The sequence below is a fragment of the Lepisosteus oculatus genome, chromosome 4 (assembly GCF_040954835.1).
Source record: "Lepisosteus oculatus isolate fLepOcu1 chromosome 4, fLepOcu1.hap2, whole genome shotgun sequence".
Classification (NCBI taxonomy): Eukaryota; Metazoa; Chordata; class Actinopteri; order Semionotiformes; family Lepisosteidae; genus Lepisosteus; species Lepisosteus oculatus.
Window position 1 is genome coordinate 10,476,325 of NC_090699.1, and position 18,852 is coordinate 10,495,176.

The 18,852-nt window shown below is 46.3% G+C and overlaps 1 protein-coding gene across 1 annotated transcript; it reads left to right on the plus strand.

Moving 5' to 3' along the window:
- The first annotated feature begins 1,995 nt into the window (after window positions 1-1,995).
- Window positions 1,996-18,692, plus strand: LOC102692524 (protein mono-ADP-ribosyltransferase PARP14-like). The gene is made up of 13 exons (XM_015339503.2): window positions 1,996-2,546; window positions 4,881-7,183; window positions 7,558-7,797; window positions 8,600-8,824; window positions 9,256-9,322; window positions 9,431-9,577; window positions 11,520-11,579; window positions 12,028-12,204; window positions 13,363-13,554; window positions 14,098-14,748; window positions 15,146-15,285; window positions 16,557-16,734; window positions 16,987-18,692. Exons 1-13 carry the CDS (start codon window positions 2,375-2,377, stop codon window positions 17,271-17,273), a joined length of 4,839 nt encoding a protein of 1,612 aa, XP_015194989.2. The 5' UTR covers window positions 1,996-2,374; the 3' UTR covers window positions 17,274-18,692.
- Window positions 18,693-18,852: the final 160 nt, after the last annotated feature.

Sequence of the window (18,852 nt, forward strand, 5' to 3'; positions counted from 1 at the left end):
AAACTGAACATTTTCATGGGTGAAAGAAAAAAGTCAACAATAGTGGTCAGTGGAAAGGGGTGAATAGGTTTGCAAGGCACTGTAGAGGAGAGGGGACACAGCCGTTTCCTTATTTCATACACGTTAAAAGCTTAGAGGAAATGGGGATCTGGTTCCAGTACAATCGACTGATAGGAAGATTTAATTATGTTCCTGTGTATGTAAATTATCATGGAGGGATGCTTTTTTTTAGGAAAATAAACTTTGTTGCAGGAATGTAAACTGACACACCTCTTTCAAAGAATGCAATTCTAACAAAGCAATAGAATGATCAAATTCAGATTTGAAAAAAAAAGGGTTCTCAAAGTGGCGATTGTCCAGTATCAAACCATCCTTTCAGCAAAGTGGTCATTAAGGCTGGATTCGCACAACAAAGCTGCCCAGTTCTTATTATTTGCTGTCGCTGTATACCCTGTGCTGGCTCTGAAATTGTGACAGTCTCGATTTTCCACAGGAGCACACAGGAACAGGGTTTAGTTCTCCTTTTTAGCCACAGTCCCTTTGCCATGGAGAAGCCCCACCTAACTACACCACGCATTATTCTTCATTGCCAGTAGCTCTATCCCCCTGCAGCTCACAGCTGGCAGCCCCACTGCAGCTCAGCAGGTATGAGTCTGGTCAGTACCTGGATGGGAGACTCCTGGGAAAGCTAAGGCTGCTGCTAGAAGAGGTGTTAGTGGGGTCAGTAGCTCACCCTGTGGTCTGTGTGGGTCCTAAAGGTATAGTGTCAGGGATATACTTCAGATGAGATGTAAAACTGAGGTTCTGACTCTCTGTGGTCATTAAAAATACCAGGGTGTTTCTCAAAAAAAGAGTAGGGGTGTTACCCCAGTGTCCTGACCAAATTTCCCCCTGGTCTTTACTGAACATGGCCTCCTAAGTTCTCTGAACTGGCTTCATCGCTCTGCTCTCCTCTGCACTGAGAGCCTGTGTGTGGTGAGAGTAATGGAGTATCATCCAGGTGGGGCTGCACGCTGGTGGTGGTGGTGGAGGGGATCCCCATGACCTGTAAAGCGCTTTGAGTGGAGGGTCGAGAAAAGCACCATGTTAGTGTAAGGAATTATTCTTATTATTTTTTTCTTATTAATTCTTCCTCTGAGGTTCGCAAGGCTTGGACCATACCGCCCTGTTTTACAGAAGCACTGAAGTCTCCTATGTCTGTAATGAGCCTGTATTGTATGAGATGTCAGTTAAGGTTGAACTCCACGGTGAAAAGTAAAAAGAGGAAACGCGTGAAATGAATTCACCTTTACAACCAAGGATTGCTGACGTGACGCAGCTCTTCACTCGCCCTTGTCTTGTGATTGCATGAAGATTTACGGCTGATTCTTTTTATCATGTCGAAGGGTTGTTCAGTGGAGCACATTTTTTTTTATTTTGTGGAGAATTTTAGGATCTGAGTGCGGTCGATAATGTCTGCGTTTGTAAAGCAGTTTTTATTTGTAAAATTCTTAGTAGGTCTATAATATTACATTCAAACGAACGTTGTTTAAAGTGTCAAAGTGTGTACAAATTATGAGGAAAAGGCCATCTTCTACTTGTTTCGTGAAAGAAGTCAAGGTATCGGCAACAAACAACATGGCTGAATATCAGCTTGTTCCACACCCCCACCACCCTTTGTGCACTATTTTTGGTTTTAAATCCACTTCACTGCAGTTTCCGTTTGTGCCCCCCGTTTCGTGATTCACTGTTTATTATTCACTGTTTATTCTGAAGAAGTCCGCTGGGGTCACGTAGCGTCTCGATTTTTTTTGTCACAAATTCAAGGATTTATCACCGTATACGTTAACCAGAATTAAACAATTGTTAGGCTGCGCGGTCGCCGAACACGATCGGAAGGGGATGGACAAAATGAACCATAGCCACTGGTACACCTGCGAGAGAAAGAAAAACAACCTAAAGGTCTGGGAGATTTAGGACTGTGGTAAAGTACATGGGAGGTCAGGTGTGAGGCGGAGATCAGTGCCATACAGAACACGGACGCCCTCTGCCTGACAGGGGCGTGACTGGAGCTGGTCCATACAGGAAGACGGGCTTCAGACACGCGAGAGATCGCGAGCAGGTCCGGGTTCCCAGCACTGGCCGACAAGTCCCACGGACATCCCGACAGGATGGGGCTGCAGTCCAGCTTGTGAAAGCCTCAGATCGCTAAACCCCGGCCCCGCGAAGAGGGGCGTCTCTCGAAGACAACGAGCGGCCTTCTGCCGTGTGTAAAACCCCCAAAAACTTTTTTTTAGTAAAAAAGCATTTTACTAAACGTGTTTGGCTCAGGTCTTCTGCCATTAAAGTATCGACGACGACGACGACGTTAGCTAGCATCGTCAGACTCGGGGCGATGGAAAACTGCCAGTTTCCCGTTTTCTTTGAGGTCTCGCACCTCGACGAGAAAACGAAGGAGAAGCTTGAAAATTATTTTAAAATCCGGAGGAAGTCCGGAGGAGGAGAATGTGGGAAGATAGACCACACTGGGGGCAACGTGTACAAGATTTGCTTCCAGAAACGAGAAGGTGAGAGCAGCGCCAGCCCTGCCTGCTTCTTATCTTGTCCCCGCCGAGTAATCAGCCGGTAGAGTATCTGTCAGCGCGCCGGGGCCGTGTGTGAGAGGAAGAGATGGAAGAAAGTTGTGTGTGTGGGGAGGCACTCCGTGTTGTACAACTTAACCCCCCCTTAATTTTATTTATTGCGTGCTCTGAGCTACGAAAATTACAAATAGTCTAATTAATAAGTGGCAAAGATCTGACTCAAAACGCGTCTTTCCGTTCATCCTTAACAGTAACCCCGTACAACTGTCGAAATTAACATCGAGCCTCATAGTCTTGTTTTGGAGTTTGTATCAAGACGCTACAGCTGTTTTATAATGCAGAATTAAGAAATGGAAACTTTTCTGCATTTCCGGGTTTCTCCTATCGATTGCTGATGATTGTCCCAAGAGCTGCAACTGCTTTTTTAAACGTACAGTACTTTTACGTACAGTATCTCCCATAAAACAAAGCACGTGGAGACAAAATACTAAAAACACCGGTAATGTAAAGAGAATTTCGTTCCAAGACAGCACACTGACTGTGAAAGATCTATTAAATGTGTGTATTTCAAAAGCTTTCTCTTCAAAACTGAAAGCGAAACTAACACAACCGTGTACCTTGCGGAATGAAAGAATGTAACCTCGGTGTTTTTTTTACTCAATTCGAAACTTAGCCTGGAAGCGCCACCTTTTCCTTTAAACCTCTCAGCGAGTGCCGGAATCGAATTATTTGTAAAGGAGATAATGAACAAAAATGCACAAACCCGTAAGTTTATCAGCAGAAGCACGCATTACACGGTCGAGAGAAGCCCAAATACACTTTGTGCTTTTATATTGTCTCTTTTATAGTCGGCCAATAAAGTTAAAATCAAGGACGGGGTGAATTTCAACAACAGATTACCATAGGCTACAAGGAACTAGAGATAACAGTTCCTTATAGTTAGTTTACAGTTTAGGAATTTATGCCAAACTTTCAGATACCATTAGCAATTTAATGCTAAAAAAGGTTGTAGTTACTAGATAATCAGCCCTTATCACAGTAGAGTTACAAATATAATAATAATTGCTTACACTTTCTGGACACTCCACTCAAAGTGCTTTGCAGGTAATGGGGACTGCCCTCCACTATCACCAGTGAGCAACCCCACCTGGATGATGTGATGGCAGCCATAGTGCTCCAGTATGCTCACCACACACCAGCTATTAGCAGGGAGGAGAACAGTATGATGAAGCCAGTTCAGAGAGGGGGATTATTAGGAGGCCATGATCGGTAAAGGCCAGGGGGAAGTTTGGCCAGGACACTGGGGTAACACCTCTAGTCTTTTCAAGAAACACCCTGGGATTTTTAATGACCACAGAGTCAAGACCTCAGTTTTACATCTCACCCAAGAGACAGCACCTTTTTACAGTATAGTGTCCCCGTCACTGGGGTACAAGGGGCATTAAGACGCACATAGGCCATAGGGTGAGCGTCCCCTGCTGGCCCTACTAAGAACTCTTCCAGCAGCAACCTCAGCTTTCCCAGGAGTCTCCCATCCAGGTACTGAGCAGGCTCACACCTGCTGAGCTCCAGTGGGGCTGCCAGCTGTGACTTACAGGGTTATATAGCTGCTGTACAAGTATGAGACAAGACGCACAGAAATTGTCCGAGCAGGTAGCTGCGTCAGCATGCATGGGCTGCAAAGGAACAGATAAAGGTTTATTCCCTGCTGAAAAGAGAAGAAAAGAAACACAAGTGATACACCGAAAGAAGGCTCCACAGCCAAAATATTGTGTTTTTTTTTCTTCTCCACATAGAAATTGTCTCCTAAATTGTCAGGGAGGGATTGGTGCCTTCAGGGGTTCAGTCTACAGCTGAGACATGATGTAGAATGAGGCAGTACCCCTCAAACTTATTATCTCTATATACAGTGCATCCCATTACAATTCAATTCTACAATTCAACTTTATTTGTCATTATACTTACACAGGTGCATAGTATAGTGAAAAGTGTTTCTCATTAGTCGCTCAGGTGCAGTATATACATAGAACAGAAATAGACAATAGACAGTAACACAATAACAAAAACAGTGTAATAACATAACAGTGTAATCAAAACTGTGCAAATACACAAACAAAGAAAGAATGCAACAGGACAAAAGCAGTGTTAAAGTAAATCAGGGATCAGTGCAAAAATAGTACGGTGATTAATAAATATTACAGCTAATACAGTTTTAAGTACATTATTTTTGCCTTGTGCATACTGCTAGAGATGTACGCATTTTCGGATTGAATGTATTCATGTTCGGCAATTGAATCAGATTGTATTGACTCTCCCCAGACCAGGAAAGGGTTCTGCAGAAGAAAGACCACGTTGTAGAAACGTCCTCGGGACCCATTACTCTCCTGGTGAGGAGCCCAGAGGGTCCGCCTGCCAGTCCTTTGAAAACACCCCCTGCCTCTCCGTCTTCGGCAAACCAGCAGAGCTCTATACCTCAGTCTCCTTTGTCTGCGGCGGCCACCGTTCACCCAACTAGCTATCCTGGACACCCTGCTTCCCCGGGGAAGGTCCTACAGCTGGACCATTATCTCCTGCGCTATCTCCAAGAGTGTCCCCAAGCCGGTGAGGACTTGAAGGATCTGCTCTCCGCCCTCTCCTGCTCCGTGCGGCTAATCCCGGAGGCGGAGGAGGCAGTGGTGACTTTAGAAGGAAGTGCCTGGTCGGCACAGTGGGAGGCACAGGTGGATGAGGTGTTCAGAGGCATACAAAGGAAATACCCCTGTCACTACGAACCCGATCTGACCAAGCAGCAGATCCTGAAGAAACACGCATTCCTGACGTCCAGTGGGGTCTGTGTCTACTCGGAGCCGAGCCAGGGCTTCGTGGTGATAGTGGGCCAGCAGAGAGACGTGGAGGAGCGGTTGAAGGTACTGGATGGGATTACGGAGAGGGAGAAGGGACGGAAGGGACAGAGCACAAAATGCAGAATTCCTGGCGTTGGATACAATCTCATACGGGATTCTTTGGAGCGGGAACTGAGGGCAGAGTTCCCCAACCTAAATGTTTATAAGGAAGATATGTCCAGCCTGACACTTGAAGGATCCCATATGGATATTCAGGCAGCACGGTCCAAACTGAAGGAAAGGCTTGGGAGAATCCAGGAGCGGGTGGTCACTTTGCCACGCCCACTGATTTCTTTCCTGAAAGACACCGGAGGCGTGGACGAATTCACTGCCAGTTTCTTCAACACATTGAGGAGCCAAGTCATCATGGACGTGGACCTGGACCTCAAGATCTTCAGTCTTTCCCGGGAAGCTCTTGATGGAGCTGAGAAGATCATCCATAGGGAACTGCAGGTAGAGGACGTGGTGCTCGGGGGAGAATTAACCTCCGCTTCCCGTGTTGAGAAGCTTCGAGCATCTTTAGACAGAATCCGCATGCGCCTGAACCAGGGAAGGAGAAGAGTGCAGTTCCAGTTTGTCCAAGGTTCTAGTGAAGGAACACTCTGCATCCAGATCTGGGGGTTCAAAGATGAAGTGGGTAGGCTAGGAGAAGAGGTCAAGAGGTACATGACAGATGAGGAAACAACCATAGAGGCTGTTGAGCTGCCAGACTCTGGGATGGTTGACTTCTTCTTTGACGTGCTAGATCTCATCAGCGTGCCGCATGAAGGGGTGGAACTTGCAACAGTGTCCTCCCCTGCACCTGCGGTCAAGCTCAAGGGACCTCATCACCTCGTGATGGCGCTCAAGGGCTCCCTGAAGAAGGCGCTGGATGCTTTGGTGTGGGAGGTGCTGACCATCAACAAACCAGGAGCTTTTAAGTACTTCCAAGATGTGGGAAACGCCTACCTGACCATGGTGGGCAAATTGCATCACTGCCTCATCAGGCCCAGTCTGCCCGGGCAGGTTACAGCTGCAGATCCAGCACAGGCTGCTTCTCAGGGAGTCTGGTGCAGCTTCCATCTGGAAGGGGGGCTCACTCTCATGGTCCGCCAAGGAGATATCACCAAGGAGAAAGTCGATGCCATTGTGAATGCAGCCAATGAAGATTTGGACCATTGTGGAGGGATAGCTTTAGTCATCAGCAATGCCGGAGGGCCATCCATACAGAAGGAGAGCAAGGAATGGGTGAAGCGAAATGGGAAGCTGCCCACTGGGAAGGCCGTGGAGACATCCGCGGGCTCCTTGCCCTTCAAGATGGTCATCCATGCTGTGGGTCCCATGTGGCATGGCCGCCAGGGTGTCGATGGAGTCCGAAGGCTCCTGGATGGTGCTGTAAGAGAGTCCCTGGAGATTGCAGAGCGGGGGGGCTGCCGGTCCTTGGCCATACCCTGCCTGAGCTCAGGGATCTTCGGTGTCCCCGTGGACATGTGCGCCCAAACCATTGTGGAGGCAGTGAGGAATTTCGCCAGGATGTCCCGCACACTCCAGGCCGTGACCTTGGTGGACACCAACAGGGACACTGTGAGCGAATTTCAGGCAGCCTGCGGAAGGGTGCTGGGTGGAGTGGTGGGACTGCCACTGACTTTGGAGAATTCAGGAGCATCTGGAAGCGAAGTTTTGCAAACGACCTCCTCACCAGATCCCAGGAATTCCAGCATCCAAGTGGACATCATGCAGGGGAGCATTGAGAGCCAGCAGGTAAGTACTCCAAACTTTCCATCCAAGGGAAAAATTATTATCCCAAATAAATTGATCTAGAGAGATTTTGTAACAGAGAACCAAAAGATCTGAAGCAAAATCTGCGATTTCCCCCTCAATGGATATTTAAAATGTCATTTAGCTGTTTTAAGGTGAAACACTTAGCATACTCATAGTATGCATAGAGCAAATGTGTATTTTACATTTATGCTTTTTGATCTGAATTCTTATCCATCAAAATTCCACGAATAGAGTAGAATTTGTCATCTGTCATTTTCAGAGAGTCATCGGAGTTGAAATACATTTGAATGAATACATCATGGATATTGGCCATTGTTTTGGGACACTCTTACACCCACTTCTCTTTTCTTCAGACAGATGTTGTGGTTTCACCAATGAGGGACCAGGACCTAATGTCCACCAGAGTGGGACAGTGCTTAGCTGGAAAGTCTGGAGATCAGCTCAATAACAAGTTTTCTCAAGCTGTCCGGCAGAGGAGATTAGTCCCTGGAGACGTACTTCCGGTGGACGGGGTCTCTGGTCTGGCAGTCAAGCACGTCTTCTTCATTGAATGTCTGAAGTGGGATGGTTCCCATGATGGCAGAGCTATGGAGGTAGACAATTAATAATACCTTCTACAATACAGAATATGTATGAATGCACGCCTTCACTCAAATCTGCAAAGCGCTGCATATACTTTAACAGCAGCTCCTTCATTTAGCTTAAGCTTTTCACTGAGACAGGTTTAGTTGGCAAAGTGATGATGATTGTGAAAGCTGGCACATTACTAGATACAATCAGGTGTGGTTGAGGGAGCAAATTTGAATTGACTGCTTGTACAGTGATGTTAAAAGAGGTTGCAACACCAGCTATTAAAATATGCTAAATCTATACTTGCAAATTTCTGTGCTGCAAAATGGAGGGCAGCAAAGACACTAAGAGCAGGTACAGTCAGGGCCGCCTCAGTGATGCAGCTAGTAAAGACACTCACATGAGTACAGATTGAGCTTTATGGTTGTGGTATTAAGCCTGAATCGTGTTACTAGCCGACTGTAACCAGGACTATCCAACCAGCAGTGCACATCTGGCTGATAACTGCTGAGGATAGGGGTTAGTCGGCTAGGGCTCTCTTTTAGCTCTCAGCAATACAACACCCCCTGTGCCCTCCTAGTCACTTGCAGGCCCTTGCTGCCATCAAGTGAGGGACAGGCTTCTCTTGCAATCGATGCTGAACCTCTAGTGTGAGGCTGCTTTGCCTATGACATGTTGAGGTGAATGGAATGAAGATTGTCTGAATGGAGGAGTCTGCATACACTTCCTTATTCTCCCTCATGTGCAGCTGCAGGGTTTGTGGCTGCAAGGTGAGACATGAAAAACACACAATTAACAATGACAAATTTCTCTCGAATGTTCCAGGCTCTTCGCAGAGGGTTAAGGTGTGCTCTGGAGAGGTGTGAGACGCAAGGTCTGAGCTCCATCACCTTCCCAGTGATTGGTCCTGGGGTGGCTCTAGGGTTTTCTCATTCAGTGGCAGCCCACACTCTGCTGGAGGAGATCGGACACTTCGAGCGGGATCGACTAACCCATTCAGTTTCCCATGTCCGGATCATCATTCACCCCAGCGACAAGGTCTCCTCTGTGGTAAGTACCCTCAGCTGAGACCTGGCCGAACAAGACAGTGTTTTATCCTCCATCATTAATCATTACTCATGTAGAAACCAAGAACTTCGAGCCTGAAGTGTTCATTCGTCCGGCCAAGCTTTATGGTATGCATACAAGAAACCACAATTAGGACCATAATAGTTATAGTACCTATCGTAGCTCGAAGGGGATATGGCCCTACACATCTCATATATACGTTCCCCCCACCTCCTGTCTTTGATGTAACTCCAGGAAATAGGAACCTTCCTTTGTCATCAGGAGTTTAGTGTAAACATTCACCATTTCGGGGTAAGTACGGGGGCATGGCATTATGGCGTAACGTAATGTGTTTCTTTCTTATCAAGACGTGCTGCAGAAAATCTGAGCATCAAGAGTGATGTCAACTGCTGTGTTAAATTTATAATCAACAGGCATTTCAAGAAGCTCAGCAGAGAGTGAGATTAAGGGGTCTACAGATGGCCCTACAGCCAGTGCAGAGTGAGTCATACAATTGCTGTTTTTCCTTCTTCCTGCTTCAGTCACCCTGTGGTTATACTGTAAACGAGGACACCAGCAGTAACCTTATCTTTTTCTTCCTCGACTCAGCCACCTTCTACCACTCCCTCAGCTCGGGTCAGGATGACGTCTCGGTCATGGTGGGTGGGGTGAAGATGCAGATTGTCTTTGGGGACATCGTGAAGGAGGCTGTGGATGTCATAGTCAACTCCACCGACTTCTCAGCGAACTCCGCAGGTAACTTACGGGGACTTGGATCAACCTGTGGTGTTGTAAAAAGATCTCGGGAGCAGAATGTGTGCAAAATGTGTATTTGTGTAAAAAGCCGGAAAAAGAATGCACAACTAACATAACCCAGAATTCAGTCTTCTGTTGTCTTTTTGTAGTCAATAAAATACAGGATTTATACAGTATTTATACAAATAATGGCAGTATTGCACTTTATGTAACTAAAATGAGCTTTGGTCTGTCTGATATTTTCAGATATTTGTGCTTGGATATACATATCAGCAGGATGGTGATTTGTGGAACTGGGACCTGGCTTTGATTCCAGACTAGGGCCCCTTCCTTGTGGGGTTCATGTTCTCCCTGTGCTCCGGCTACCTCTCACAGTCCAAAGACATGTTGGCGTGGCTGAGTGGGGACTCTGAATTACCCCTGTGTGCAGTGTGCATGTCTATGTTTGAGCCTGTCCCAGGCACTGTTCCCTCTAAGCCGCGCAGCAAACTCAGAGGGAATTTTTTTCCACGGGGAAACAAATGTGACCGTGACTGTGAATGTTGGCATTTTCCCGTTAATGTTGACCTTCACGTGTATCTACGGTTGTGGCTCTATTCTAACTTATTTATTGTCTTTGACATAAGTTAGCGCACTATATTATGCTTTCGCCATTTCCTGTTCATAATGTGTTGTGTTATTGTGAGGCGTTGCGTAGAGAGACAATTGTATAATATCTGAACCGTATCGAAGCGCCACCTTTCTTGCATCAAGCGCAGATTGCGGATGTGGATTGTCTCGAAACGGGCTGGAAGAGTCACATTTAGACATGGTCATGAGAATTAAATTGAACCAAAACAATTTACAGAATATTAATATGACAATATGACAGCGAAGGCTGTCATTGAAAGACAGATGCCAGAAATGATAACTGAACAATGTAGTTGTGTACAGCACGAGTTAGATTTAAACTTCAGTTGGTGGGATAGAAGTGAAGACTTCTAGAATTTTCAGTGACAACCCCAGCTGCTCCAGGGGCGCTGTATAAATGGCTGACCCTGCACTCTGACCCCAGGCTTCTCTCTCCCTGTCTGTGTGTCTCATGGAGAGCAAACTGGGGTCTGGGAAAAGACACATTCCTCATGCAAGAAATTGTATAGGGTTAATAAAGTGATCTTATCTTATCTAAAACGACTTATTGTAGGTACTGGCACGCCCTCTGCAGCCAGAGGGCGCTCCTTCTCTGTCCTGTCCCTAGTTTCCAGTCTGCTGTCCTTCCTGTCCCTCTCTTTCCCTTGGGGTATATATTTCCGGGTCTTGCACTCTGTCCTGGCTCAGCATTGACGTTCGGATGTCCTGAGACCCGCCTAGCACCAGGGCGCCCCACATCCGCTCCCTGAGGGCATTGATTTCTATATGGCATTCCTGAACTCTTTGCACTATGAGCCCGGGCCTATCCCCGTCTCGCTGCTACGCATATGGGTCTTTTTCCGCTCTCCTACTCCCCACGGTTAGTCCCTTTGGACGTCCGTGACAGGTACTTCCTGTAGTTTAGCTGGCAAACCGTTACAAAATCAGCAACAGCAATACATGTCATTATGCCCCGAGGGCCTTGCCTGGGGTCTTTTTGGTCGATCACCGAGCTCTTTTACACCGCTCAGGTTATTAAGTCATCCGCTCAGCAGGAAAAAAAAATTAGAGGGAACGTAGGTCACAGGACTGACATCCAGGAGATCTGTCTTGCACTCCATTCTTCTGGGACAGGATCTAGGTTGTTCCACGAATGTCCTTACTAAGAATAAGTGACTTTCTGCAAATGGGTGACCCATTCGTCTATGTATGTCTATTCATGACAGATCAGCGACTACCGATGCAGGTGAAGCATCGTCAAAAACCTAGACCTGCATCCTATTGTATTCCAACCCATTGCACTGACGTCCTCGATGCTTTTCTGTCTCTGCAGGTGTCTCCAGAGCTATTTTGTCTGCTGCCGGTGCCACGGTTCAGGCAGAGTTAGCAAGAGGTCGGTATCCCATTGTAGAACCATTGAGGTTCCATGTTGTGTGATGATGGAATGTAAGCAAAATGGTTATTGTGATATTTGGGAGACATATAATCATAAGAACGGCTACATGAGAGAGGAGGCCAATTGGCCCCTGAAGCCCATTTGGTCGTTAGTAGTTAAATGATCTAAGGATCTCATCCAGTCATGTCTTGAAAGAAACCAAGGTATGGGCTCAAATATAGCATTTGCCTTACTCCCCCCACCCTCTGTGTAAAGAAACACCCCCTATTCTCATTTTTAAATGCACTTCCACATATTGTCAACTTGTGTCCTATAGCTCATATAGAAAGTGCAAATCACCTCCATTCCACGCACCCTCCCTGAATGAAATGGAATTATCCCGGAAGGTCATAGCTCCAGTTACAGGTGCTCCACAACCCCAGCTGACTCTTCTCTTCCCTTTCAGTCACGTCGCCCCCCGATGGAATCTTCTCTACTCAGCCAGGCAACCTGCGGTGCAAGACGATCGCTCACGTCTGCGGGAAAAACAGCCTGGAGGAGATCCGGAAGCTGTCCGGCAAGATCCTGAAGCTGTGTGAACAGCGGGCTTTCAAGTCAGTGGCCTTCCCTGCTATTGGCACAGGTAAGCGGAAAACAATCCTGAAAATGTCCAAGCCAAATCCCAATTAATGCAGAATGGGGGGGGTTGCTATTCTGTTATTGACTCACTTTCCCTAGGGAGATTCTTTATCCTGGACAGTAAACTCCAGGAATATAAAGTATCTTGGACTACTTCTGTGCCCTCAGTGGTTAAAAAAGTCCATAAGAGGTTGTGTCAAATAAGATTCCTGAAGGACAGTAGTTGGTTGCTCAGAATGGATTCCCAGGTACTTTCACTCATTCTTGATAGTTGCTTAGCCCAATACAAGGTCAGTCTTAGTCAGAGTCTCACCCAGCAGTCAATGGCCCAACTGGATCCGATTTCCCCTCTATCACAGACCTGCTTCCCACTCGGTTCCAAGAACACTTTGTCTTAAAACATTATCTAATCCAGCTCAAATAGGGAGCTGCGTCAGCAGGCATAGGCTGCAGAGGAACAAGTAAAGGTTTATTCCCTGCTGAAAAGAGAAGAAAAGAAACACCACGTTTTGGCTGTGGAGCCTTCTTCGGGGGTGAGAAAGAGAGGAAAGTCAGCAGCTGATAAGGCAGGGGAGGACAAAAGCCAGCACAGGAGGCGGGAGCAGGGGGGAGGCAGAGTGGGCACTCAGGTGGTGCGAAGTCGAGAGAGGGGTGAAGAGAGGTGTGAAGTCAAAACCTGCAGATGAATAGAGAGGATTAGGAGGAAACGAGTCTGTCGTTGAGACAAGGGGGAAGGCGTGATCCTAGTTTCAGGATAATTTTGGTTCGGATGTCTTTCTGCAATAGGAGTTGAGAAACCCCTCTTTGAGAACACAGAGGGAGAGATCAGTGTGACCACGGCCGTTAGAGGTGAAATGAGAAACTATGGGCTTGGAGAGATCTTTGATCCTCACAGCCCTGACATGTTCTCTGAAGCACGTTCTAATCTGTACCCTGTGAAAGAGAAACACACGTTTTTCAACAGCTTGACGTAGGGCAGGATATTGGGAGGAGAGGAAAACTATCCTGGCAAGCCACAACATTTGTAGCCGTATCAGATTACTAACAAAGAAAAGATTTGTTAATTGCTGTAAGTAATCTGGTTGCGATAGAAAATGAGCTGACACCATAGCCCCCCGGGAGTTGAGTTTGATATGTTTGGTGCCTCATGATGTCCTCACAGGTGTGGCGGGAATGGATCCCAAGGCAGTGTCCAAGTCCATGATCGACGGGATCTCTTCCGCTGTGCGAGACGGATCCTTTCAGAACCTCTCGACGGTGCGTTTAGTCCTTCTGCAGAGGAACGTCTTTGAAGCCTTCAAGTCAGAGGCCGAGAGCCGCTTGGGCAAAGCAGCTCCCCAGCCCACATTCATAGGTAGGCATACCATTTGTCCATCCGTCCATCCATTTTTCTAACCGCATTATCCCATTCAGGGTTGCCTATCTTGGCAAGCAGTGAGCGCAAGGCAGGGTACACACTGGATAGGGTAGCAGTCCATCGCAGGGCAAGTGTAAGCCAATCATACATGGGGACAATGTATAGGCCGAGGGGGGAAAATTTGGCCCAGACACGGGATAACTCCCTACTCTTACCTGTGGATCTTTAATGGCCACTGAGAGTTAGGACCTCAGTTAACATCTCATCCAATAGAAGGCTTTACCATTTGTAATTTCTAATTGGGTTCCTGTGATTTAAATCTGCCCGTTTTAGAGAAAATCTAATGGGAAAAATGGACACAAGAGCACAATGGACACAAAAATTATACAAAGGGAAGTCTTTAGCACATTCAAACCCTAAATGATACTGGAGAACTGAAGGACATCTCTGAAGGCTTGTTTGACTGTTTATTCTCTGTTCATGACCTCATAATGCATTTGAGAATCATCATAATGCACGATTGCCTTCTTTTGTTTGCAGAATATGGAAAAAAACTGATAAAACAGGTTAAAAACCGAGGAGAGCAGCCTTCCAAGATGGCGTTCAAGGGAGGGAAGAGCAGCATGGCGTTCTGCACTCCCGAGAAGCAGTTCCCTGCGGCTGTTTTTGACATCATTGGGCAGAAGAAGGAGGATGTGAAGAAAGCCAAGGAGCAGCTGGAATACATCTTCCAGAAGCAATTCTGCGAGAAAGAAATAGATGAGGAAGAAGTGGGCAGGCTGGGCGAGGAGGAAATCCCGCACATCTTGGATCGAGCCATCAGCAAGGGGGTCACAATCCGACGTGGGAAATTTGGGAAGTTCATCCTGCAAGGTCTGAAGGACATGGTGATGGACATCTTCCATGTCATGCATGTAGCCTCTAACAAGTCCCTGGCAAAACAACTGGAGGAGAGGCAGCAGGCATTACTTGCTCAGATTGTACTGTGGCAGTATAACATGACCAATAACTGGGAGAATTTTGACAAGGAAGCCAACTACCTCCTGGAGATGGGTCACCAGAAGAAAGCAGCCACTGTTGATGTTAGCGACAAGGATGGGACTCCTCTCCGAGTTGACCTCAAAACAAAAACGGCAGAAAAGCTGCAGAGCTCCCAGACCGTACAAGTCAGGAGGAGAGAGCTCAGGTCAGGTGGGTCTCCTCCATTCTTCCTCCTGTTCAGAGTTATGGGGAAGCAAATAGGCTATGATTTCCAAACCTGTAACCCATCCTGGAAAAGACCAGAAACCCATTACCGAAAACCAGGTCATTGAACACTGATGCATGTGAGCCCAACAAAGATCAATCTGTGAAATACTCTGAGTTACCAAAGCACACTATAGATGAGTTGCTAGACAGGACGAATTTTAAGTCTCATTCAAATAAGACTGACTTTGCCTTTACCATTTTGACTTCTGAGGCATGAGACTCTGCTTGAAGTAATAAACAAACTAGATGGAGTTTCTTTGTGCACTCATTAAATGTAGTGAGGGTAATGAATGGTGTGTATTCCTTTAACTGAAGCTCTGTTGTTTCTCTTTCTGTTCAGATTTCTGCTTTCCAGAATACTGGGATAATATGGCTGAAGGAGAGATACTAAAGAAAGTCGTCCTTCAGGTCAACTCTTCAGAGTACCAAGAAATCGCACATCTCTTTAACAAGACATCAAGACAGAAAGCCATAAACACTGTGAGTACTGGCCAGCGTATGTTGCAGTGCAATCCAGACTGTTTCTGTTATTTGTGGGTCAGAGTCAGATCTGTTGTCTTTTGTAAGAGTGGATTGGCTTGTTCGTAGTTTAGATATACTATATATGTTAGAAACCATGCTGATAATGGAGTTTATAACAAAAGTGTGGGAGAAAGGTCAGATCCAAATATCACCTTTTTGCTGCTCTGACTTCCCTTTGTACGTCTCTGTAGCTCAACTCCACCCACCCCTTGCAGCAGGTCCCCAGCTCATTCCTCAAGAAAATGGGGGGGGGGGGGTTCAGTCAGCCTCATCCTTATGGTCAGACTGCAATAGGAGAGTTAGTCCCCCAAAAAATAATACATTTGTCCCTCAATCACATCCACTAGGGACTAATCAAATTTGTAAAATGATAATAATTATTCCTTTCACTTACATACACTTGCCTTTTCAGTGGAGTGTCCAGAAAAGCACTTTAAAGGTAAAAGCACTCCCCTCCACTACCACCACCACTGCCCACCTGGATGGTGCAACAGCAAACAAAGGGCACCAGTACACTAACCACACACCAGTTCTCAGAATGATGAAACCAATTTATAGATGGGGACTATTAGGAGACCATGACTGGTAAAGGCCAGTGAGAAATTTGGCCAGGATGCTGGTGTAACAAACCTACTCTTTTTGAGAAACTCCCTGGGATTTTTAATGACTACATAGAGTCAGTACCTCAGTTTTACCTCTCATCCGAAGGATTGTACCTTTTATGGTACAGTGTCCCCGTCACTATACTGGGGTATTAGGACCCTCCAAGACTGCAGGGTGAGCGCTCCTTACTGGTCCCATTAACACCCCTTCAAGCAGCAACCTTCAGATACTTACCAGGCTCATACTGCTGAGCTTCAGTGTGGTGTCGGTTGTGAGTTACAGGGTGATATAGCAGCTGGAAAATGATCATAGGACAAAGCTTCTATCAATCGCTAGGTCTTTGTCATTTATTATAACCAGGTAGGTAGACAAAGAGGAAGGAAAAACTGAAAAGAGAGAAAGGAAATCTCTAAGGGTTCAAGGCCCTATCATTTCCTCTTCTGCAGTCTTCACTTCTAGAGGTAAACACTGTGTCACGAAGACAAACTTTTGCTCCACCTGGCACAAAAGCCTTTGCTACATTTCTGAAGGCTGGTCTTCACAAGAGCAGTGACTTGGAAGCATCACAGTTCGGTGCCTTGCTTTCCCCAATGACCATTATCGTGTCATTTGTCACCTCTTTTCAGATTGAAAGAGTGCAGAATGTGCACCTCCGCCGGGCGTACTGGGTGAAAGAGCAGCACCTGAGGGAGAAAAACAGTCCGAACGAGGTCGGGGAGAAGATGCTGTTTCACGGAACTGCATATAATGCCTGTGACTCCATTGAGAAGGGCGGCTTCAACAGGAGCTTTTCAGGACAGCATGGTGAGTGGACGACAGGAGCCTACACGTGCTGATCCACGTTTTAAAGCATTGATTCATGTCTGTGTCCCCTCTGACCCTCCTCTTCTTCCTGCTTGGCCTTCTCCATCTTGTATATGGGATGTAGCACTATCCCGATTAAGAAAAATGTTCAATGTTTAGTTAAATGTTAAGAAAAATGTTTTAAATCAGTGCGTTTGCCTACCTGTGCATGTCCCGGACTGACGCCACCTTGTTCCTTTATGTTTCTAAAAGCCACGGCTTTCGGAGCCGGCGTCTACTTTGCTGTGAACTCCTCCTACTCTGCCAACCCAACCTACTCCAGCCCGGACCCGAATGGTTTCCAGCGCATGTACGTAGCCCGGGTCCTGACTGGACGATACACGCTAGGGAAGAGCAACATGAGAGTCCCCCCTGCGCGCTCCTCTGCTGACCCCAATGACCGCTTTGACAGCGTGGTGGACAATCCCCAGAACCCTTCGATGTTTGTCACGTTCCATGATGACCAGGCCTACCCAGACTACCTCATCACCTTCCGCTGATGCCTCCAGGCCCTGTAAGCACACAGGTGGTTGAGGGTTAGGGCTCCTTCTGCAAGACAGGCATAGCCCTCGTAAACCTTGATGTGTCTATCTTTTTAGTCAATTTAAAACCAATCTTTTTTTACTTATCCAGTCTGGCTTTTTCTATCTCGGCTTAGAGCTACGTAACCCTCCAACCGCACACTGGGACAGGAAGAGGAAGTTTAGGCGAACTCCTCTGACCCCACTCCTCTTTTAACATTACCCAGGCAGGGTCAGTGCAGACTGGTGGAGATGTGCGTGTCCCTCACAGACTACACCACATGCCCTGCTCTCGCCAGCACTCAGACAAATGTGGGGAATATGACTACAGTCGACTAGTTGACATAATCCGCGCCGATAGGTTAAGTAGAGTGGAGAGAAATTCACAATTTGCAATCATGACTCCAGAGCCCCCTCTCACCCCCCTGCAGTCCATCATCACCCTCGCAGTAGCCATCTGGCTCATCACCAATGAAGGGATCTCCTACAATGTCACTCTGTCGCACACTGTCACATGGTATATATGCAAATCTGAATGTAGTATATATCTTTCTCTGGGTGTAATTGAGAGGTATGTGTGTTAATTGGGGAGCAACCTGACTTAAACTACAGATTTTGACCGAGAATCGGTCCTGGAGAGCTACAGTACAACAGGACAGAAATGTAGAGTCACATAATATCATGTCAGAGTGGCCGATCTTCTGCTGATCTACATGCAGGCTGGCACGGCAGCAATTGAATGTCCTCCTGAAATAATCAGCTAATGTCACCGTCTCGGACATGATGTTCATACTCCGGTTTCCAAGGTGGCTGAGATAAGGCGTAAAATCAGCGCACTTGATCGTTTCAAACAGCTCAAAACAGCTGGATAATAACACATATACTCTTCAAAGAACCTGCTGCAGGCAACCAGTTAGCTCAGTTGCTTATTATTATTAGCGGGTACTAATAATACCAAGGTTGCGAGTTTGAACTCTGTATGATAATTATTAATAATTATAATTATTATTATAACTCTGTATGGGCCCGTTGTCTGATTTGCTTTTCAAGTTCTCTTTGTGTTACTTCTCTGACGTTGAAGTTATATTTTATGACACTTATGGTTTTGTTCATCATTCTGATTTTGAACATACCGCGGGGGTGGAGTCAGACTGGCTGAATGTCCTTACTAAGACCATGTGACAATCGTTTCACTAACGTTCTGAAACAATGTTCACAAAGTTCACAATGCTGTCTTGAGAACAAAAAACATAGTCAAGTATATAACGTGCGGGTTGTCTCTGATCTTACTGAAACACGAAGGCAATTTGTTTTCCACTTTATTTTGGGAAATTGGTAAAAACGCAGAATTATTTAATTTCGGGTGAAAGTTTAAATAAAGACAACATGTTTGGAAAAGACGTTGTCGTCTCGTTTTTTTGAAGTGGTGTCAGATTCTTTAAAACTTTGCTATTTGGTTAAAAGCCAGTAAATCGTTCTCCCGTGTGATTAACGATTTATAATATAAAGGATTTCATTTCGATTTCTTCCAGGAACACTTTTGCAACTATCTGCACTA

Coding starts and splice junctions, on each gene's coding strand:
- LOC102692524 (XM_015339503.2), top strand. CDS start 2,375: ATGGAAAACTGCCAGTTTCCCGTTTTCTTTGAGGTCTCGCACCTCGAC. Junction 9,578..11,519: donor CTTCTCAGCGAACTCCGCAG/GTAACTTACGGG, acceptor CTGTCTCTGCAG/GTGTCTCCAGAGCTATTTTG. Junction 16,735..16,986: donor GAGCTTTTCAGGACAGCATG/GTGAGTGGACGA, acceptor TGTTTCTAAAAG/CCACGGCTTTCGGAGCCGGC.